The sequence below is a fragment of the Ambystoma mexicanum genome, chromosome 3q (assembly GCF_040938575.1).
Source record: "Ambystoma mexicanum isolate Mex_15411 chromosome 3q, UKY_AmexF1_1, whole genome shotgun sequence".
Classification (NCBI taxonomy): Eukaryota; Metazoa; Chordata; class Amphibia; order Caudata; family Ambystomatidae; genus Ambystoma; species Ambystoma mexicanum.
The window spans coordinates 307,873,367-307,896,824 of record NC_090926.1 but is presented as its reverse complement, the minus strand read 5'-3'; the positions used below and the strand labels follow the sequence as shown (position 1 = coordinate 307,896,824).

The 23,458-nt window shown below is 44.8% G+C and overlaps 1 protein-coding gene across 1 annotated transcript in view; it reads right to left on the bottom strand.

Moving 5' to 3' along the window:
- Nucleotides 1–3,800: 3,800 nt before the first annotated feature.
- WNT10B (Wnt family member 10B) overlaps nt 3,801–23,458 on the bottom strand; it is a 406,409-nt gene continuing 386,751 nt past the window's right edge. Inside the window, exon 5 of the mRNA XM_069653844.1 lies at nt 3,801–5,101. Within this exon, the coding sequence (XP_069509945.1) occupies nt 4,640–5,101 (462 nt within the window). The 3' untranslated portion in view covers nt 3,801–4,639. The remainder of the gene's footprint in view (nt 5,102–23,458) is intronic.

Here is a 23,458-nt window from a genome sequence, read left to right as displayed (position 1 = left end):
AGAAACCCTTATCAATTCATCCTGAAAAGGGCCGACAAGGATGTAATTCTTCCTTACATGGCCTGCCAGTGTGACCATGAATTCTGAAAAAAGACCTTTTCCTGTGGGGACTTGAAAAACCTCAGGAGCTTTTCTGTGAGTAGGTCATGTTGAAACATACAAGTTATCCTGAAGGTCTACACTGCATAACCAGTCTACATTGTGATTGGTCTGTGTTTCTCCTTGTGGGTGAGCATTTTGAATGTGTGTTTTGTGATACAGTTGTTTACATATCACTGGTTCAGGTTAGACCTTATGCCTAGTGTGCTTTTGAACCAAGATCTATCTTCTCAGTTGTTTCCTGGGTACTCTTTCTACTGCACTCTTACTGCATAGAATGAGCTTGATGTAACATGCTTTATATTGTGGGTTTTTCTAGGAGACGTGGTTTACAATTATAAGGTTTAGAAATTATTTCTGGTATATAGTACCCATGTATGGCGCTCTTGTAAGAATCTACATGTTTTGTTCCCAAATGCATTTTTGCAGAAACATTTTCCTTTGCTTTTGCTGGGATCACCTTGGGCTCCTGCATTGTCAAGCCATCTATACCTAATCTTGTGCCCAACTGACTTTCATCCAATTTTTTTTTTTGTTTTCGATGTCATGGGAATTTCGCTCCATTTTTGTCAGTATACAGTCATAAACCCTTCTTTCAAACCTGAAGGAACAATGCAGTTCACAAAAGTAATTGAATTTGGCTCCATTTTCGCTCATTTATATCATTTATCGCCATAAATCCTTCTTTCAAGCATGAAGCAATCATTGAACGGCCCTCAATTCAGAGAGTAGGTGGTGGTTCTCTTTCTTCAGCAGGCCGTATCTCCTTAAATTATGTAAGCTTCTCAAGACCTTCCCTTTAACCTCCTCCTTGCCCCTCCTCCTTGCCTACTAGTTCTATCTGCCTCTATGCCTGGTGGCCTGTATCTCTCATGAGCCTTCCAAGGCAGGCCTGCCTTTGACCAGTCTCCCCCTTTCCCCTACCAGCACTTGCCCTCAGGCACCTTTCCCGACTAGCCTTCTGAGTCTGGTCCCCCTTCCCTCCCTCGTACTAGTTGACCCCTAAACCCTTGCCAGAGCACTTGCCCTCCTGGACATCCCTTAGCATTTTCCCAGCCCCCTGACCCCCTCTCCCTTGCACTTCTCCCTCTTCCCCTCTCCCAGCACTTCATGTAACTGCACTTGCACAATCCAAATGTCACAAGGCCTAGTAGGACTGTTACTGTTATTTTCTCCCCTGTTCCCTCCTTGTCTTGTGGCGCCTGGAAACACTTTTAATGTATAGGCGCCATACAAATGCTCAATAAATAAAATAAAATAGAGCATTGGATTTTGCCGCTGCTTGGGTGCTCAATCACAGCTTTGATAGAGCATAGTCATTATGAATTGGATGCAGGCGCATCAGTGTGTTCCCAGTGCGGTAGAGGGAGAGGGTCCACCCATGTCTTCTTTGCCTCTTTCTCTCTGAAACTGCATTTTTGTTGCTTCCATCGGGGTGGTGGAGGTTGAATCTGCTTGCAACTTTTTTTGGGGGTACTGCTCTGAAGAACAGTCACAAAAAGAGCTTTCAGTACTCCAAATCCATAGATATTAGCGTACAAGTGCATGCTCACAGGCAATAAATCCACCAGAATACCAGCAAACTGTATTACCGTTACCGCCACTCGGTCTGGTGGAATGTTCACCAGATTACGAGTGGCGGTAGTCGTTGTAAATCCCCATTTCATGGAGTCCCATTGGACTCCATGGGGGATTCTGACAGTATTACAGGCGTTGGTATTACTAGCGCATGTAATACCAGCGATTTTTGCCATTAAGGTGGCAGAATGATGTCCAGCTTTTAGCTGCAGATCATTTCACCACCTCACCAGCAAACTCATAGTTGGCTGGTGCGGTAACGTGCTGTTATACGTTAATTCTGGCACCTTACTACCACACCAGCCATCTTGTAATGAGCCCCATGTCTCTGGAGGCCAAGTCTAATATATCAGCTGATGCGCTAAGGATGTTGTTTGAAAACAACTCTACTTCACACAGAACTGAAACTTCTTGTTTCTTTTCCTGCTGTAGAAACAGAAAACGGTCTTCAAACATGTCCAGAGAGACTCTAGGGTATCAAGTTATATACCCCTCCCCCTAAGCAAATGCTATTGCTGTGTGTGGTGATCGGGAACTCCAGAGTGTAAGATCTCTTTTTGGATGCAAACACCACCAGAGCGTTTGCTGGTAGTGGTAGATGACTCCTTCAAAAGAATGGATAGTCTCCTGGCCTCTTGCACTTGCTCTTGTGCTGGGATTGTCAGGTCTTGGCCAAAGCAAGAGCAAGAAAAGGTTAAATTGCAGGTTTCATGCAACACGGTGCAGACAGCACCTTCCTTTCAGGTGCTTAAGAAGTCTCCAAACTGTAAGAAAGTACTAATGTTTGAATTGATGTTGGCAAAAGCGGTATCTTGAGAGGGTCTGTTGCCTGGAGTCTGATATCACTGAAAGAGATCAAGTCATCATGTGCTGGTGATAAAGATTGCAAGTTCTACCTCTATGAATCAGATGTGTCAAAGCCCAAATAAATGGGTATTGGTGCCTGATGGTTCCATCTCCACAAAGGGATTGAGTGTAAGCTGATGCAGGCTGTCTTCTCAAAGGAGGCATATTCAGTGCAAGGAGGATATCTATTATTTATGATAATGAAAGAAGCATTAACTCCATAGCATCTACGGGGGCTTGCTGCAACACGCTTACCAACTGCTCTGGACATATTAAAGCAAGCAGTGAGTTAAAGGGGATTATTTACAGTGAGGTAAGTTTTTGGTAGTATTGATCTACTGCTCAAAGGCGAGTAGCATCTCAACACCTGTTTCTCAAAAGGCGGGCAGCACCTAGACTTTGAGAGGTCAGGCCATGAAGCTACTGAAGGGAGCCTTCTTGGTGGCATAAATCGCCTTCATGTTGGCTGTTCTGCGGAGGTATGCTTCAATAGCGAGGGTAATGCAAGGTGGCTAGCTTAAAAAGGAAATGGTGGGCACCTCTGAGTGACTCACACGGGTTCCTGAAGGGAACTCAGCAGTACCAATGAAATGTGTATCCATTAGCGTGCATACCTTCACCTTTGCTGATTCAGCAGAAAGCCTAAAGCTTAATATGTACATTTTAAACTTCAGAAGACGTTAAAAAATCATGTATTGCATGGCTGTGCAATAGCTGCACCCACCTGCATTGTAGTAATGAGAAAGACACGCCACTCATTTATAACACCCATCCCCCTTTCCCATCCCACCACTGCATCTAGTGCAAGGCTTACATATGAATGACATGAGGAAACTGTGGAGAGAGGATGGAAGCCTCTTTTAGTCACAGCAGTCTATCAAATAAGATGGGTGCCAAGAAAGACGTGGTTAAAATAAATTCAGCCGCCGACACAAAAGTTCAAACATGTTCTTCGAGAGTGGAAAAAAAACACAAATCTAAAATTCCCGCTCCTTTTTCAGATTAAAAGTACAGGTGAGATTTTTTAAAACACAGAGCATATAGTAACAGCCTACGGTGTTTTGGTATCCTGTTTGAGAGGAGGTGTAAATACAACCAAGGGGCTGCTTTTGGATAGAATATATAACTAAGAGGATGTCTTGCTGCAGGCATTTTGGAGGCTAGCTAGCGGCTTGTGACCCTATACCTTATGCAGCAAGGTATAGGGTCACAATCCCACATGTTGTCTCTTCCTTTGTGCTTAAATAAAGACATTTGGAAAAAAAGATGAAGTTAGATTTTTCGTTTTTTCAATCAGTTTTTTATTATTATATTTAAAACTGCTCCAGGATTCCAATGGACAAGCATCAATATCCCAATGGTTATAAACGTCGGTGAAGATACCATATGAATAAACACATTTCACTTTTTTTTCCTTGACACATTTGGTGACAGTGGTGGCATGTTCTCATGAGCCTCTTCAAACCTTACAAAATTCAATGAGGATTTCCTTGGCTCTTTGAGTTTCCGTAAAAGGAAGCGTTTTTCATTCTTGAAGTGGTATTGCTGAATGTAGACTTCTCAAGACCCTTGCTGCTCTCCACGCCCTCACCTTTGTCATGGATTTCAGAAGTGGCGTTGGAAGAGGATGCTGAACACCTCGCACTATCCAGATCTAGCTTTTGTACACACCATGCTCTTTGTTTTCTAAGCGCATCCACTGGATGGATTGTTAGATGGCTTCACATCTAACTTTTCTCTTCTATGAAATTCAGCATGGGACGTTGGTATGACACCTGCATGTCTTCTATCTGCCTCCTGACTAGTCATAATACATGTAGGAGTTTGAAACGCCATACATTGCTTTTGGGACGTTCATGGACAATTGTTGTTGCAATGTGTTAAATTCTACGGCAGGACACATGCTCTTTCTCTCATCCTGCTGCATAATTTTGCAGTCATCCTCAGGAAGGCAAGTTGACACATGTAACACGCCCATCTTCAAAGGACTCCACACATCTGTGATATATTCCTGTAGGATACTCAGGGCAATAGTGGCCTCCACATCTTTCCATGCTCTGACACAATTCAAGGCAAGTCAATCCATGAAGATGAAGGGCAGGATGCATGTTTGTCCTCACTTGCACACATTCACCCATTCTGTGACCCTACACTCTTCACACAACACGTAGCAACACCAATGGAAGCGGCAGTTACAGCGCTCGCTGCGAGTCTGCATCAGGATATTGTGCCCCCTGCCACAACACAGATTGCCACAACTGTCCATCTGATGGCTAGTTTTGTTGCATATACGCCCCTGGGTGCCGGGGGAGTCAATCTTAGGGTCCTTCTCACAGAAATCTGGTGACTTCTCGAAGTACACAAGCTCTTTGGCCAGCCGCTTCTTATTTAGGCGGCGGGGATGAAATACACCTGTGTTTTTGTTGTGGGAGTTGATGAACGTGGCTCGCTGGAACTTCTCCCTCAGCATGGAACTGACTGAGCGAAATTCTGGGGTGACGTGCCAGCAGGTCTTGAACTGGCAGCTGCCAGATGTACCATGACATTTACACCTCCGCTTCATATTCTCCATCACTGTCTGCAGAGAAAAACAAAAAAGCATTGGACATGGCAATATGCAAGGGCACTCGCACACGTCTAGATCCATAAGTTATCTTCTAAACATTTCCTCATTTTACCTCTCGTTCTATATTTTTACCTCGACCCCAATAGAGCAGCTGGTGGAAATAATGGGATTCCAACCAACATTTGGAATGCTCACAAACATGCCTTATTTTCAATGACTGTCATTTGTGCTGCTGGTGTCCATAGAAACCCTGCAAAAGTCGTTTACCTACTTTCATTTCTTTCCACTTACAACCTCATTCGGTGTATGGTTGAAATGGAAAAAGCGTGGTATTTTAAATACTTCATATTTTTAAAATACCACCTAATTATGAGTGTTGATCTCATGGGATTAACCTCATGGAGTACATTCTGTGCAATACAGGTGAGCCCAACACATAACAAGTTGGTATTTTTTAAAAATAGAAGATATTTAAAATACCACAGGTTTTTCCCATTATTGGTTATTGCTGCCTCTTTCAGTCTTTTCCACTGGCGGATAACCTACTCCAGTATGGCTCACTGCCCTCTTCTACTGATTTAGAATTCGTATCAAGGTGCACATTTGGGGCTTGGTGAAAAGTTTTAAAACAGCTGACGACAGTCTGCGGCCGTCCAAATCTAAATGCTGAGTGAAGATGAGTGGGCTACAAAAGAGTCATGACCTGCCGGAACATGGTGTTGTCTATAGGGAGGAGGCCGTCCTTCAGTGTGCAATTGTCTATAAAAAAGAGGCAAGAAGAAGAGGATGTGGAATGACAGGAAAAAGATGCAGCCTACAAGGAAACGCAAAGCTATTGACTGAAGGCAGAGCAAAGACAAGAGTGAAATGGTGTGGTCACAGGGAGGGCATTGTTTATAGGGCGGGTGAGCAGTCTACATGGTGGAAGGGGTGGTCAGCAAGAAAAAGTCACAGTCACGTTGCCGGAGGCACAGTCCACATGGTGGATGTATAGGAGACAATGAGGAGGCATGGTGTGTGTGGCAGGAACATGGTCAGCAGCAGGAAGGAAGCCTGGTCTGCACAGAAGGAAGCCTACCATGAAAAGTGAAGGCTGGGTCATTAGGAAGGAGTCTTTGGTGGTCTACTGGGAAACTATGTGATCTGAAGGGAGGAGCTGTAGTCTGACTGGAGGAGGCCTTGTTTACAGGGAGAAAGCCCGATATGTAGGAAAGAGGCTTGGTCTTTGGTGCAGAAGATGGTTTCAAAGGAGGAATCCAGGTTTGAAAAGAGAAGCCTCGTCTCAAGATAGCTCGTCTGGTCTGCATAGGAAAAGGCGTTTTCCACAGGAAGGATGTGTGGGCTAAAAGGCTTAGGGATGGTATTCAAGGAGGAGGCCTGTTCTACAGGGACACAATGTGGTCTGAAGGGAGGAGACATGACCTATAGGGTTGGTCGCCTACAAGGTGGAGGTCTGGTCTTTTTTTAAATAATTTCTTTATTGTCAGATGGATTTAAATTATAAACCTTTTCACATTAATTAAACAATTTAACATGAAAAAATCTCAATACAATCTAAAAACAATAAAAATACATACATTATGAATATAAAAGTCATCAATAGAGCATAATCAAATTTGCACTCCCAACATTGAGAATATCTCAATTAACATCCGATATGTTCTCCGAAGAACACGCCACATCCAGAATCTTCATACTGGGCACATCAATAGCAGTGCCCGCTATAGGAGTCATCAGAATGGGAACAATGGAACTGCTGCCATCAGGCTCGAGGAGGAGATACTTCTCAGGTTTTAATTGGGAGCTAACAATGTAGGCAGAACATGACATTGGGCCCAGGGCAAAAACCCAAGAGCATGTAGCATGGACTTACAGGGAAACTACAGCGAAAGTTCTGAAATTCCAAAAGAGGAATTACTCACACCGTTGGAGGTAGTTGATTTCCCCTGGACAACCCGAGGACCACAGCAGACCTGTTTCTCCCACTTCCTATTATATTACACCTGTATAATCACCTCCATTTGCCTGCCACTAGACTGCCGGAAATTCTGCTGCGCTACACGCTCCAGCTGCCTTTTGATTTAATGAAAGGTGAGCACAGCAGCAAAGAAAAAAGAAACAAAAACTGTGTTGACTGCCTAAGACTGCAGTAAACTCTGCCGAACTCCACTGTGCTCTGTGCCCCAGATGCCTTTTAATGAAAGGTTCCTCCACTTGCTCGTGACCAGGGTACCAGATGATCACATAACACAAATAGTACGAACACTACCCCACCATTTAGTGCTCACAAGCAACAAAAAATTCACACAAATCGAGTGGTGGTCCTAGTATGAGGATCACCATGGATTATTCTCATGGGAGACTTAGTTGTTAATGGTGCATACAAAGAGAGACAGAATGATAGATGTGAATTCTAACTATCCCTGCCTAAACGGATAGGATATCTAGGAAACGCTGATGTACCGCTTATCTAACAGTGATAGGAAACGGAATGGAATATCTAACCAATTCTAGTATGCACCTACCATCAATTGGTATTGGGAATAAGTCTCATATCATAATTAATTAGGCACACTGTGTAAATAAAGTGTGTCCTATGACTGTGCAGTAAAAATTGAGCTAAATAATGTAGCATTATCACATTCCTTATGTCAGTCTACTTGTGGTAAGAATACATTTTAATAACCTGTAAAAGTGACTGGGAGTGTGTAGGTGTTAATAAAAGATGACATAGGTCATAAGTTTAATAAAACCAGGTACTGAAATTACCCAACCCTTATATGTAAACCCATAGGGTATTTTCTGTTAGGGTGTCTCAAGAGATAGACTGAAGACAAGAATAAACGCTTCCTCAGTAAGGTGGAGAGCCTAAAAGGCACCCACCCGAGTGTGGAAGCTAGAACCGATAATTTCTTAGAGTTCTGTGTCTACCGGTTTCGTGGTTTTTACTAGAGTTTACCCACTTTCTTCAGGACAGTCTTCTTTAGGTACCAGAACAAACTGGCAAGAACAAGGGGAAAAGGATGGATTGCTGGTCGCTGGAATCCTCCTTTCTGGTACTGCTATACAATCCGTGAACAAAGGCAGTGGCCCTGGAATAGTTCTTCTCAGGCACCGGTGTGAATGACTGTGCGCTGTTTGTGTGTTTTTCAACGCAGCGCGCTATGGCATAGGATTCAATGTGCATATGTTGATTCCACAAGCTGGGAAAAATACCGTCGGAAGTTGTAGCTGCCGGGCTATCCACAAAGCTGCAAAGTAGTCGTATGGATACATTTGGAATGCATTTGTTGTGTCCCTTCATGCACATGTTGTGCTAGCTGGGACTGTGGTAGAACGTAATCTCCAGTCGGTTCTGTGGAAAAGTGGCACCGACTGGAGATTGATTACATTCTACTATATTTGGCGATCAACTGTGTCAAATGCAGCTGAGAGGTCTAAGGGGACTAGGAGACACAAGTTGCCAGTATCAATGATTCTGAGCACATCTTCTACCACTTGGATGGTTGCAGTCTCACTGCTGCATTTTGGGTGGAAGCCAGAATGGTAATCGTGGAGATCAAGCTGGTCAGTTTTGGCAAGTAGATGGGTCGCACCTACTTCCTTGAAAAGCTTCCCGATGAACAGGAGGCTTGTGTTGGGTCTGTAGTTGACTACGTCCTCTAAAACAAGCAAGGTCTTTTTTGAGAAGGAGTTGTATAAGACCTGTCTTCAACATGTCTGGGAATGAACCTTCACTGAGGAAGTTGTTCACAATACCAAGGCGTGCATTAAGTGCTGGGCCAGTGGGTTGTTTAACAAGGAAGGCAGGGAGAAAATTGTCCATTTAAATAGAGGGTTTGAGTGAAGCGAGTGTGTCTGAGGGATCCTTAGGAGAGAGTAGAGTGAAGTCTGTCCAGGAGGGCACTGCTGGAAGGGGATGCATTTGAGGCATCAATGTTACCTCTGATTTGATCAATCTTGTCAATGAAAATGTTTATTCCGTTGCATTCCTCTTATGAAGCCGACACCTTGGGGACAGGTGTGGGCTTGGAGAAGTTCTATGCTATGCAGTGCTATACAGTGCTATGCTATGTAATTCTGTGTTGCCGCAATGTTGTGGTTGTGTTGGACTGCAGCCATGTGGCCCTTCTCTCCTGGAAATCCAGGAAGGTCTACTAGAACCAAGGGATGCAGAACACCATTAATAACCAGATGGCGTGTGACTTTACAGCCAATACATCAAACAGCTATAAGTTCTCTAGTTGTCACCCAAATGTCTGCTTCTTCTGCCACCAAGCATTGCATACCTTCAGTCCACACCAACACTGGCTTCAACTCATATGCTCCTTCCCCTGCAACATCATCCTAAACCACAGAGAACCAATGACATCGCCAAGCAAGAGGTCGGCAACCTTTGCCTCTCCAGACATTTTGGACTACAACTCCCATCAGCCACAGCCAGCATGGCCATTAGTGAGGGATCATGGTAGCCATAGTCCAAAACATCTGGTGAGCCAAAGGTTGCAGACCCTGAAGGCTTTGTCCCTACTGACCTGACAGTATATATCCACCGTGCATCATGTCTAGACATTACCTGAATACATTTGTAAAAATTGGTTACCCGCATGTGGTCCTCTGGGTTTACCATGGGAGTGCAGGTGGTGGTAGTGTAGAGGAGGAGCCGAATACCTCTACCGGAAGTCCCGCCCCCATTCTGCCTCTATGTTGGCATCTGGAAATTGTGACATGCGCAAAGCCAATAATGACCTACACTGGGAAGAGTCCTTGAAACAAGGTATCCATTGAGAAAACCCTGTATGTATCCACGAAGACATGACGGTCTTCTGAAGGAAGTTCTGGAAGAAGTGTGAAGATGAACTAAAGAAGACTGGTGACGTCACATGGAGCAGAAATGACTCACCCAGAAGAGATGCAAATGAAGAGAGGATATAGACCTTATAGAATCTGATGGTGAAGTAAATAATTGAGCAACGTTTCAGGTGCGGAATGAAGATTGCACGTGCGAAGAAACACTGAAGAAAGTGCAAAGCCATTTCACAAATTTACAGATGCAGTAACCCGAGTAGGCATAGTAATCATAAGGCTGGCTATACGTAGTGAATAGACTGCAGGCGGTGCCGCCAATATATATATACATATATTACACAGCCACGGTAGTGGCTGTGTAGTTATGGTTAAGTTGCTGTTTCTATAGGAAGAGCACTTTTTGGGCGGCTTATAAAGCCGCTCCCCCTGGACGAATCCTCACCAAACTTTGCAAAAAAAGTATATGGGCCACTCTGATTTTTTTGCAAAGTTTGGTGATGTTTGGTCCGGGGGGGGGGGGGGAGTTATAGGGGGAGTCCCGAAATGTCTTTTTTTTTCATAGACAGAATGGGGGAAAACTTTGCGCAATGAAATCAAGCTCCTTAGCCCAAAAACTGATGACAAGCTCAATACGAAAACGAGTTCACAGACTACAAAATCCTTAACTGTCTTCTCAAAGGCTCCTGCGAAGTCAGGGTTCACAGATCAGCCGAGGCACCCTTTCCCTCTAAGTGCAGGGAAGGTTTAGAGGTGTTCATGATCAAAGTAATTGGCTGGAAAGGTCCTCCAGTACTACTTCCTGCAAAAAACAGCCTCAGTGTTGTCCCAGAGGCTTCTTCTCTCAGCCCACCTCCACCCAGGACCAAAGACATCCAAGTGATGTGAGGGTCAAGATCCACAGCACTCTTGTGAGGGGAGATTCACCACCACTTAACCCACCAGAAAACAATAACCACAGATTTGTGGATTCTTCCAGTGGTGGGCAGGGAGTACTGTCTTCCTCGTCCTCCCCTTCTCACTTGTTCTTTGCTCTTCTCATTGGGGTGCACAACCCTTGCAGACACAGATTCAAAATAATCTTACCGGTGTGAGCAATACAACATGTACTCTTGTCTAACAAGGGATGAGCTTTTGCTTGTTCTTTTCATCTCAAACCGAACATGTCTGGCCATCCGATGATTCTGAATTGCTTCTTTCAAACATTTTTTACCCCATGAAAAGTTCAAGATGATAAACCCAGCAATGACACAGATGCGCCAGCTCTCTGAGGACTCCCTCTCAGGACAAGTGGCGACAGAATCTAAATATGATCACTCGTTTGGAGAGTGGGGACCATTCACTCCCTGACTGCGAAGAAAATTGATGAAGATGACTTTGAGAGACGTTGTCATAAGAAACTATGTTATTTATATTTCGAGCATTTCCAGTCTGGCAATGGAAAATATTCAAAGAATGTGACAGTCTGTCAACAACGGACAAATGTGGTCCTGCGTAAGTAATTTATTTCTTTTCTTCAACTACTAAAATGCTTATACTGCGACAGCAGAAAGAGAAAAGTGACTAACAGGTGATGCAACTGTTAGGTTTCATGTTGCATTAAAAGAAACATGGTGCCACAGTGCACCCACGTGTGAAACAAACTCCAGACAATCTATACACGAGGGAAGTATACATGGACATCTGTGTACCATGTGGAATGAAGGCAGGATCGTGAAAACTCGATAAAACACTGTATCGCTATGCCACATATAAAGCTGTTCTTATTAATACTTTGCTAGATCCCTCTCTCAGGATATGTTTCACCTCACGCTGTTTATCGTCGTGAAGGAATTCTAGAACGTTTGACATTTTCTCCCATTGTTTGTGTTCATACCTAGAAAGCATAACGGCTGCATTTGCAAACCTTATAGTCATCGAAGATGTTGTAGAGACTTTCCTTCCTAAACGCTCCATCCTTTTCGACTATTTATCTTGCGGAGTTGACGTTATTGGGTTAGACTACTTTCTCCTCACAGCTGCTGCAAAAATAGACTCAGGCAATGTAAGACCACAAGGACACATCAGGGTATCCTCCTTAGGTTTTTTTATCCCGTCTGTTCTAGCGGAAGCCAAAAGCCTATGGAACCCTTTGCACAAGTGAAATATATGCCACTGAATCCACAAGTGGAGAATTTCGTTGCTGCTCCAGAATCGGAATATCCTTAAGTACAATATTAATCTCTCAAGGATCATTCTGTTGTTGAGGAACAAAATCTCCCTCATATAGATGATCTCGCAATCCCACTTCCAATAGCCTAGAGTATATCTTGAACCTCTTCTTCAGTTCTTCCTTTTGAATTTATCTATCTATCTATATTAGTTTTTATATAGCGCTAACTCGCCCAAAGACCTCAAAGCGCTCACAGAGATGGAACAGACATATATACAAAAAGGAGGACAGCAGGAGGTTGATTTTCCAGAATACAGACAGAAAGGATGGTAGGTTACTCTGCTCCCTCATCAAACAGCCAGCTCTTAAGCTGCTTTTTGAACAGATTGATGGACACACAATTTTTAATGACAGTGGGAGAGAATTCCAAATTGTTGGGACCCAGAAATTGAAGTTAGTACTACCAATTATTTTTAATAGTTGGCGGGGTTGAAGCAAATCTTGGTTATTGTTAGATCGCAGATTTCTCCTGATAGTGCCTTTCTTTATTTTTCTTGAAAGATACTTTAGTGCGGCACCAGCTAGACATTTGAGGTTTATAGTCATTAAATCGAATGTAAAAATGTCGAAAATCATGTCGAAAAAATAATGTCGAAAAAAATATGTCGGATTTCTTTTTTTGGTTGCTTTTTATTCGAAATGGGGGGGTTTCCCGCTAACCCTCCTTTTTTGTATTTTTTTTTTGTTTTACCCATTTTTTTTTACCCCCGGAACCCAAAATAAACATGTAAATAAAAAAATTCAAAATTCGACATTTTTGTTTGACATAATTTTTTCAACATTATTGTAATTCGACATTTTTTTTTCTCGATATTATGACTGCACACCAACATTTGAAGACCATCACTATGCCTTTAAATCTGATTCTTTGTCCAACCGGGAGCCAGTGAAGATTCCTCCTGGCTGTTGAAGTCCTAGAATGTCAGCTGAGCCCATTTAATGCTCTAACCACACCGTTCTGAATAGTTTGCATTTTTCTTATATTGGATTTCGAGGTGTCCATTAAAAGACTATTGCAGTAGTCCAGTTTGAATTTATTATGGCACCAGCAATTACGGCAAGATTGGGCTTGGATAGATATGGGAGGATTTGCCAGAGAAGATTGGAGAAAAGGGCACACGTAGATTTTAGGTATGAGGCATGCCTTTTAAAGGATAGATGCGAATCCATAAAGGTACCGAGTGTTTTTACGCAGTCAGATACTATGATAGTGTTATTGTTGATTTTAAAGCTTTGATATTGATCCTTTAATTTTTTTAGTCTCTGGGGGGTATCCACTATCATTAGTTCTGTCTTGGCTTCATTGAGGGCCAGTGAATTTGAAGCCATCCATTTTTGTATGGCAGAAAACACCTCTCTTACTCTCTGAGCATCTTTTTCATAGTCTCCTGACAGTGAGAAAATCAACTGGGTGTCGTCGGTGTAATTCAAATTGTTTCTTCATCTTTCTACCAAGGTGCGTTTTCACCCTCTTCCATTAAATAAACTTAGTTGTTGATGGGTTGAGATTTCATTGCCTCATTCTCAGCTACAAAAATTTTTATTGAGGTAATGATCTCCTAGATAATTGATGCCAAAGGGTCTGGTTTATTGTCCTTTTGAAGCTGCTTTTGCTTTTTTTTCTTTCTTTCTTTCTCTTTATCTAACGTCCTTTGAGTCTTTTTCTCCTTTTCTCTCAACTTCTTCCAGTTTCTTTTCAATGTATTGAAGTTCTTCTTTTGCTTTCTCTTGTGCCAAAGCAACTCCCATTTATTGTTTCTCCTGTTTTGGCTGTGGCATAGTCAATGTCATACTCGATGTAGAAGGCCCTGACATTGAAGACTACACCCCTGTTACCATTCTCTCTGACTGTGGAGGTTCCAACATCATGGACTGTGACAATGGGTCCTTCAAAACCATAGGTACCAATGACATAATCTTCGCCATTACTGTGCTCAACTATGATGCCAAATGAGCCAACAGTGAAGATTGTGTCATCATGTGGTCCAACAATGGTGTTGAAGTTGAGGCGGTGATGCTTATACACTTCAAACTCGGCGTCAGGGATTGTCGACATCGAGAGTCACTCGCAGGTGACGTAGGCCTGGCACAAGCTCTGCTCTGAGAGCCATTATCAGCTAATTCCTTGGCTTGACTTGGACTGAGGGTTTTGAGGAGATGAGATAGCGAGATTTTTTTTTCACTCACCTTATGTATTTCATATACCTTACATTTTTTCTTTGATATTTCTGCAACTTCCCCCTCAGACTCAACATATAAAATCCTCATAGCTCTTTCTTACAGCCAGGAGTGTCGTGCTCTGCATTTAGGCTGCGCACACAGTCCCTGATGTTCATTCAGATATGATCCTCTGCCCATATTTGGTACAGGGCTCGAAGATGGTTTGTTTTCTCTTTTCAGTCATCCCCACTCCCTGACATGAAGTGCTTACCAATTTAAAGTTTTGTTTTGCACAGAGAAAGGCTACAAGAGCTAAGCTCTGAAAGGGACCTGCACCTACACATGGGGTTAAAATCCGAGGTGTGAGGTGATGGGGGTGTAACTATTGTCTCAGCAGGTCAGATGGCTGGTGGGATAAAACAAACCCAATTGCGCTATTTATGTAAGGTCTTAGGGCCGCATCATGAGTTGGGCGGAGTGGCAAAAATGCAGCGGTAAGGCTATTATCACTGCATTATTGCTCCGCCCAATCACCAGTTTCGGGGAAGATCGGGGCACTCACCTCCAGCTTTCAGCTGGAGGTGATTTTGCCGACTTTTGTCCCATTCTCAGCACTATTACTGCCTGCGCTATTACCGCCATTGGTAATAACACTGAAAAGCCCCATAGAGTCACATGGACTATTAACAAAAATCAGGCGCTAACAGCGTTGGACTGACTTGCGGTAACGCTATTTGCGTTGGCGGTATCCCGGCGCAATTACCGCCAGGGTTACGCCATAGCTGTGATGAGGCCCTAATGTTTAAATACACATAACAATGAAGTCAAGATCATTACTATAGGAAGATTGTATTTTCTAACCGGCGCATTCCTACCTCGATATCTTAAGCTTACGTATCTATAAACTATCCAAAGCTGGAGAAAATAAAGGTATTTAGCTGTGGCTACAGTCGTTTAGCATTGGCATCGTTTTTAGATGTACATGCTTATTTAAATATTCCCCAACACCAAAGAGTAAATGCATTAATAAATCATCCCTAGCAGAATTGATATGTTAACATTATTATGGATACGCCCCACATTATGGCTTTTTAAAAAGGCAGGTGGGGCTTGTGTATCCCAACTGCCAGCAAACCCTCTAAACTCCTACCTCCACCCCTAACACCTCACATTGAAAGTATGTGAGATAAATCACAAGACATCCTATGGAGAGGCTACGTGGCCATGGGAATGCTGAAAGGGTAAAGGTAAATAGCTTGATTTTCTCCTTCAATTGCTCGTCTATAGAGTCGCATAATTATTTGAATATACACAGATGAGCAAGCAATAGGTACCCAAGAGGGGAGGACAAATGTTGTGTTAATGTAAAGAGATGTTGCATCTTTGAGGCAATGGTGCCTGCAAAACACCCCAAACGACCCCCTGCTCAGTGCACGTCAGATGCCCCTCAATGGGGTGTTTGCACAGAATGCTGTTGTTGCCGCATTTCCTCTCATGGAATGCCCAGGCACCTTGCTTGGTAACTGTTTCCGTGCTGCAGTGTAGCAGTAGTTGATGCAGTTCACAGCCCATTTAGTTATTGCAGTGTTCGTGACAGAACGTGCTTTCTTGGCCGATGAACAGCTGGGAAGCACATCAGAATTCCTCAATCTTTCAATCTAGTAACTCAGGCACCCATTCACCTGCAAAGTATGAAGTGATTGCTGCACTGCTGTAGCAGGGTGCTTAGACAATGCAAAGTCGCCTTCTTGTTTAGTATCATAGTCCGAGTAAAACATAGGACGGAATCAGGAAAGCATCAGGAGCCTGACTTTGTCTGCATGGAACTTGATGTTTGGCACAAATGCAGAGAAAGCATGCATTTCAACGACTTTCCTAGGAAATGTTATAGCACCTAGGAAATCTGTCTTCCGAGTGACATAGGTTAGGTCTGCAGAATGCATTGACTCAAAAAGCACCGAAATGCACTCGGTGAGCACCACACAGGGAAATGCCATGAAAGCCACTTGACTAGAGGGAGTCTGCTGAGGAACACCCTTAAGATCTCCTTCACAAGAGAACGAATAAAGAGGGTCATGCTCATTCTCTTGTATCTTGCAATTGCTGCCAGTTGGACTCTTACTGGAGTGTGCTGAAGTTCCGAAGACACCAGATGAAGTACATATGGCAGAGAGGCATAGCAAAGTCACAGAGTGTAATCCTTTATTTTAACACATGGGGGGGTCATTACGACCGTGGCGGTAGGGAGTTAACGGGGCGGTAGAGCTGCCGGGCCCGTTAACCCCCTACCGCCTCATTACGAGGTCTCCTCGTGGGACCCGCTTAGGACGCCTGGTTAAACCAGGTGTCCTTAGCGGGTCCCGCGAGCAGACTAGGATGCACAACGGGCCTGTCATTAACGGGCCCGTTGTTTGCATCCTCCCCATTCCCATTGAGCCCTATGAGGGCTCAATGGGAATGGGGATGTACCGGGTCCGGGTTCCCTGAATGGGGAAATACCGGGCCCTCCAAGGTCGGAATGGCCCGGTATTTCCCCATTCAGGGAACCCAGACCCGGTACCCGTTATGGGGGTAGCCATGCCGGAAATAGCATCATGACAACCTCCATAGTCGTAATGAGGCCCATGATTTCTACTGCACTTTTACATACCATGGGCCTCATTACAAGTATGGAGGTAGCCATGCCACTTTTAGCGGCATGGCTACACCCATACCGGGTACCGGGTTCCTTGAATGGGGAAATACTGGGCCATTCCAACCTTGGAGGACCCGGTATTTCCCCATTCAAGGAACCCGGACCCGGTGCATCCCCATTCCCATTCAAGCCCCCATAGTGCTCAATGGGAATGGGGAGGATGCTAACAATTGTTAGCATCCTGCTCTGCTCGCGGGACCCGCTAAGGACACCGGTTTTACCAGGCATCCTTAGCGGGACCCGCAAGCAGACCTCGTAATGAGGCGGTAGGGGGTTAACGGCGCTGGCAGCTCTAACGGCACCGTTAACCCCCTACTGCATGGGTCGTAATGAGGCCCCATATCTTTGACCTCCTTCTTGTGCAGACACTGCTGCTAGGTGTTGTGCATTACTTTCTGTTGTGTACATGGAGCTGTTTTGTTGTCAAAATCTGTGGTGCACCGTAGACACAGAATCTGCACCACCCACTGTGCTGATGGTATTGTTTTCTCACTCCATGACAAAGTGGGGTATCCCACCCCTCCTCCCCCACTAATTGTGATTTAGGGGGAACCCATCAGTCGGGAGTCAGACCTGTTTTGACACTTCCTCTTAGCCTGTGTTCTGACATGACAACTTACTGTCCTCTGTGTGATTTCTGATGCTGGTAACTGTAGTGTTCAGTTTGCTGAAACTGTGGACTGGTGGTGGATGGCAAATATCCGCCAGTAAAATTCCTTCCTCTTCCTGCACAAAAGGAATTGGGCACTGCTGCATAATGGCGCCCAATACCATGGCTGTGTGTATTCCTGTCTCTTCCTCTAGCAAGGCAGTGTCTACCCCTTTCCCGAAACAGCTGCTCTACATTGAATAGAAGGTCGAAGGCTTGCACCTGCATATCTGGACTGGAGTCTGTGCACCTCAACCAGGATTGCGCATGGAGAACCTGCTTCTTGCTCCTTTAAATGTGCCCTTTGGAGTCCAAGTTCAAGGCTGCTTTCATGGGATGCATAGATTCTACCCTGCCTTCCTGCAGAATGTCTTCGGTTACCTATCATTTGTTTTCAGGAAGATAGGAATCAGATTGGAGATTTATTCCAAGTGATCCTAGCATACATTGTCAGCATTATCACTGTATTGGAAGCCCTGATGTCAAGGTACGCTGGCCATTTTTCTAGACCCCTTCTCAGGCGACATATATGTCATAAAGCCTGGAATTAAGGTTTTCTTCACACCACTATGAACACCACTGAATCTAACACGAGGAGGCCTCTAAAGCACATCTGTGACTCCTCTCACGCCTTGTACATTTCTCCATAATGAACAAGAGAAAGACGTCTTGAAGATTCCAAGGCCATTTCCCCAACAATGCAGAAAATAGAGGTGGAAAGTACACAATTTTCTGCCTCCTCTTTCTGTGCAAATACATATCTGCCTTCTTCCGAAACGTTTTGCACCTGCTGCTGAAATATGTTATTGACCCTCTGCATTAGGGAGATAAAGGTTACTCATATAGCAAACATCCTCGTTGTAATTGAATGGGTCATATTTAGGTGTTATGTAGCCCTCCCAGGGACCATCCTAAGAGTGTGAAGGATACTGTCCAGGTTGTTCTTCTGCATAGATTGGTTGATGGGTCATATCCCTTCTTCTGTTTCATTGTCTCGGGGGTCTCATACATTGTAATATGTATGGGTAGACCTCCATATCTTCTTCCTCCTCATCTTCCTCTGGGAAGGTAGGTATCTCACCCTTATGTCCAATGCAGTCTGTCTGAGTGGCTGGACATACGTTTTCTTTTTTTGCTTTAAACTCTGCAGTTATGATTTGCCTTGTAGGGATGTATTCACCAGTATAGATGGAGACTGATTGCCTGAAAGTTGGAAGGCCCCTTTTATTTCTCCTTCTCCTTTTGTTTTTCTTTCTCCATTCTTTCCTTTTCGGACAGATTTTTTCTTATTTCTGCTATCTCACCATATCCTTCTTTTGTTGACTGAGCCTTTGTCTCATTCTGTCTGTTTTTCTTTACCTAGCATTATCCTCTAACCTGGCTTTAGCAGCCTTCAGTTGTTCCTGGACCCGTTTTTCTGGCATCCTCTCCACTACCTCTGACGTTAACCTCGAAGTGCTCAACAGTGGTTTTCTCTTCTTTGGCGCTGGTGTGACCATCATTGACACTGAGCGCCCGGAAGTGGCTGGTACCAACTATGATGAAAGATAGATCGATGGCCTTGCCATCGATAGACCCAATCCATATGGTATGGACGAGGAGGAAGGCACTGATGTCAACTATGTGAAAATCTTTGGTATTGACGGCAAGGGTCATGACATAAGCAAGCCAAAGTGGATCGGATCGTAAACCGTCATGAACCTCAGAACACTCAATACTCAATGATGTTGGCAACCCAAACCGAAGACAGAGCAGCACTGTTATCAGACCTCCATTTAACATAATATCTTCCAGGTAGTGGTTTGGGTTGTTGGAGAAGAGGGTGGGAGTGTGAGAAATAGTTTTCAAGTCTGGCATCTTACTTACCTTCGGATTAAGGTTTTAGGGTTGGAGTTATGTGGTCCGTGGGGCATGCGTCAGTTTGATAAAGCAAGCACTACTGTTTTTAGAAATAAAATATCTTAATGTTGGGCTTGTACAAAATTGTGTTAACGTGTATTGTTTAGGAGAATGTACAGTACTTGTCATCAAAACTTTTAATATTGGACAACATGCCATGTAGCCTTTGCCGTGAAATAATAATCTGCTTCTCACCGAGCAACCACCCACCAAGCTATTTTATCCCTATCCCTGATTCGCCTAAATGCAAACTAACCATATCTCTCCACTTCCTTTAAAGTGTGGTGCCATGCACATGCTTTAAGGCATACCCAATGTGTTGCTTTATCTACTGTCCAGCAGGGCAGGCACACAATTCCATAGCCAAGAGGTTTCCAAGCTAATAGTGGTGTTCTGTGCTGTTAAAGCTTGTATATGTCTGTATGCAGATTTTCTGAGAGAGTCCGAAATGGTGTTTTGAATGCCTGCTAGGTGGAACGGTACCAAGAACATCTGGTGATCAATGATCCAGCACTGCAGGTTCTGTGCCTCTAGAGAGAGGACTGGCAACCTTGGCCCACCCTGCTTCTTGATGTAATACATGGTGGTCGTGTTGTCCATGAAGACCCTGACTACCTTTCCCAAGACCTGAAGCTGGAAAGACTTGAGAGCCCAGAAAACTGCCCGCAGTTCCAGCACATTGACATACAAAGCTTGCTCCTCTGGGAGCCATAGGCTTCTGGCATACAGTCACCCTGTGTGGGCGCCCCAACCTTCCAGTGATGTGTCGGTAGTGACCGTCTCCTGATGTGCAAGGGTCCTGAATGGAGCCCCTTGTAAGTTGTGAGGGTGAATGGACCACCAGTGCAGGACTTGGCGGAAATTTTGATCGAAGGTTATCCTATTGTTCCATGAGCCGGAGACTGGTTTCCACCTGGCGTCCAGGAATTCCTGAAGCTGCCTTAATTGCAGCCTGCAATGAGGGACCAGATGGATGCATGAAGACATCATTCCCAACAGAGATTTGGTGGACAGGACAGTAGCAATGCTGGTTGATGACAGCCGTTGGACCTTCCCCAGGATTGCCCTTCTTCTTTCCTCCGATGGGGTAGCCAGACACGACACTGTGTTGGTTCTGCCATCACATGTAACACACTTCTTGCCAGTCTTGGGCCTTGCTGAATTGCATTCACTCATAAAAGTTCACTTTGTGGGGGTCTTGGGACGGCACCATGAACGGTTTGGGATAGTTTATGGAGAATCCAAGGGAGGTTAGAGTCTGAACTGTCTCTGCGGTCTGTTGCGCTGCATGGGCATGAGAACAAGACCAGACCAGCCATTCGTCCAGGTATGGGGAGACATACACTCCCTTCTGACAAAGGAATGCTGCCAATGGGGCCAGGCATTTGGTCAACACCCTCACGGCTGATTTGAGGCCAAAATGTAATGTCTTCCTTGGATGATGAACCTTAGGAACTTCCGATGTTTTGGGTGAATGGGAATGTGGAAGTACACATCCTCCAGGTCCAGCATCGCCAGGAAATCTCCCCCCTCCAGTTAGCTGAGCACATGTTGCAGCATGACCATTCTGAATTTCTGTGACTTCAGCAATTTGTTGAAACGACACATGTCTAGGATGGGCCACCACCCACCTGACTTCTTGCGAACCAGAAAGTATCCGGGGTACACTTCGGAGCCCTGAAGACACAGAGGAACAGGGTCTATTGCCCCTTTCAGCAGCATGGCCTGAACGTCTTTGATGAGTTGTGTTCCATGCTGTTCTTGCCTTAGCACGGGAGGAATGCAGTGGCACTTGTCTTGAAACTGCAGAGAGTGTCCCTGCTCGATGACGTTGAGCAACCATTTGTCCGTGGAGTTGTGGCACCACATGTCAACATTCTCAGTCAGAGGACCTCCCACTGGTGTGCTGAAGAGGGGGACCCGGGTCTGGGCATGGTCAAATTTCCTTCTGTGTCTGCATCCCTGTGGTTTGCAGACACTACGCTGGGTACCTCCCCTATAAGTCTGGAAGCGGCCTCTATATGCCTTCTGTGGAGTAGAGTGGGAGGACTGATGGTAATAAGGGCTGAGCACCTTAGAAGTTCACGAGACCTTCCCCTTTTAGGAGCAAATGGTCTGCCTCCCCTGTTGTAGCATGCCCAGAGAGCGTGCCATATCTATGCCAGTCTTGATGGCAAGAAGAGACTCTGCCTTTCCAAAAAGGTAATCCCCGTCAGAAAGCATGGCGAACACCTTGGCTTGGACCTCCTGCCTGAATTCTGTGGCCCTCAGCCAACCTTGACAGCGTAGGGCAATCCCCTTGCCCATCTGCTGGAAACCGGAGTCAGCAATATCAAGGGCGACTGTGATTGCATGGCCATATGCCACTTCTCCCTCCTGAAAAATGGCCATGGCCTCTGCTCTTTTGTCATCTGGCAAGAAATCGAGGATGGGCCCTAACTTGTACCATAGCTCTCTGTCTAATCGTGCCTGTATGGCTATGGCACTGGCGGCTTTATCAGTAGACTCCTTAGAGGTAGTTATGCGCTTGCCAGTCGCAACCAGCTTCCTTCCTTCCAGGTCAGGTGGGACTGAGCAAGAGGATGAAGGATTAGACAGCCTCTTCCTTGCAGCAGCCGAGACTTCTGAGTGCCATGTTGGATGGCCTCTCAGGCATTTTCGAGCCGTATCCGGCACACTATATTTCTTCTCCAGCATCTCCTTTTTCATAGGAACTGAAAAGGGTTTCTGCATCACAAGCAGCCAGTCCTCCCAGACATCATTCAGAATCAGGGCTGAGACTACGGTCTTTCTGGATGATTCACGGCACTGGAAAAGAAATCCCTCTTTTTTCTTTTCCCCTGGGACCAGGTTGAAGAGCTTAACCATTCGAGACATCATCACCTGGAAAGATCCCACCTCATCAAGTGGGGAGTCCTTAGATGGTAGGTCTACATCTGGCGGCTCACCGTCTGCAGGGACATAATCTTCAAATTCATCTGTACCCTGGGCACCATCTGTATCCGGGGAAGTGTACGTACAAGTGTCTGTTCCTGTGAGGATCAACTCCTCCACAATAGAGGGCCATGAAAAAGGAGGTTGCTGCTGGGTTGCAGGCACAGGAAGAACCACAGGAGGACCAGGAGCCATAGGCGGTAGCCGCTGCTGAATATCAGAGATGTAGAGGAGGTCCCAAATACAGCCCGCACTACAACCATCCATTTTGAAGTACCAGGAACATTCACACCGAGATATGTGACGTATGATAAGCAAATAAACCAGCAGAGAGCCGCAGTAGGGCTCTGTCCAGTACCTATCAGAAGAATGACGCCTATTGAAGTACCAGTACCAAGGAAACCATGGACAGTAAGGACAGTAAGGTACCCATTGAGAAAACCATATCAACAAATGAGACGAAACGAAGATCGCCTGAGTACAGAAGAAGAAATGACGACCAGTGAATGACATAAAGAAACGAAACGCCATGAATAAAGGATATCGCAAACCTAAAGGATATCACAAACCTAAAGTGAGAAGACAATGTCAAAGTAAGAAGTTTTAGCAATGAGTATGGCTAAGATACTTAACCAGTTTACACGTGTACATATGCTTGAAACTGCAAGAAAGCTAAGAGAATTGTGCGGCTTGCTATGCTTAGTAGAGGGATAGGTCGGCAAGCGCCATATACATATCTACCTCAAATAAAGCACATTATGTGAAGTATACTTCCACTTTGCACAAAAGGCAGAATTAAAACAAATTACTAAGGCCATTTGAGAAAGGTTTCACATTCAACGAAATCAGGAGCTGAGCGGCAGAAACAAAACTCAGCAGAGGCAACTCGTGCCTACGGAAGCAGGGTCGTATTCATCAAAATGAACGAGCAGTAGCTACAATTAACTGAAGCAAGGACCAGAATATACTTCTTTGAAGGGGCAAGATAAGAAGGCGAAGGCAGGTGGTGGGTGA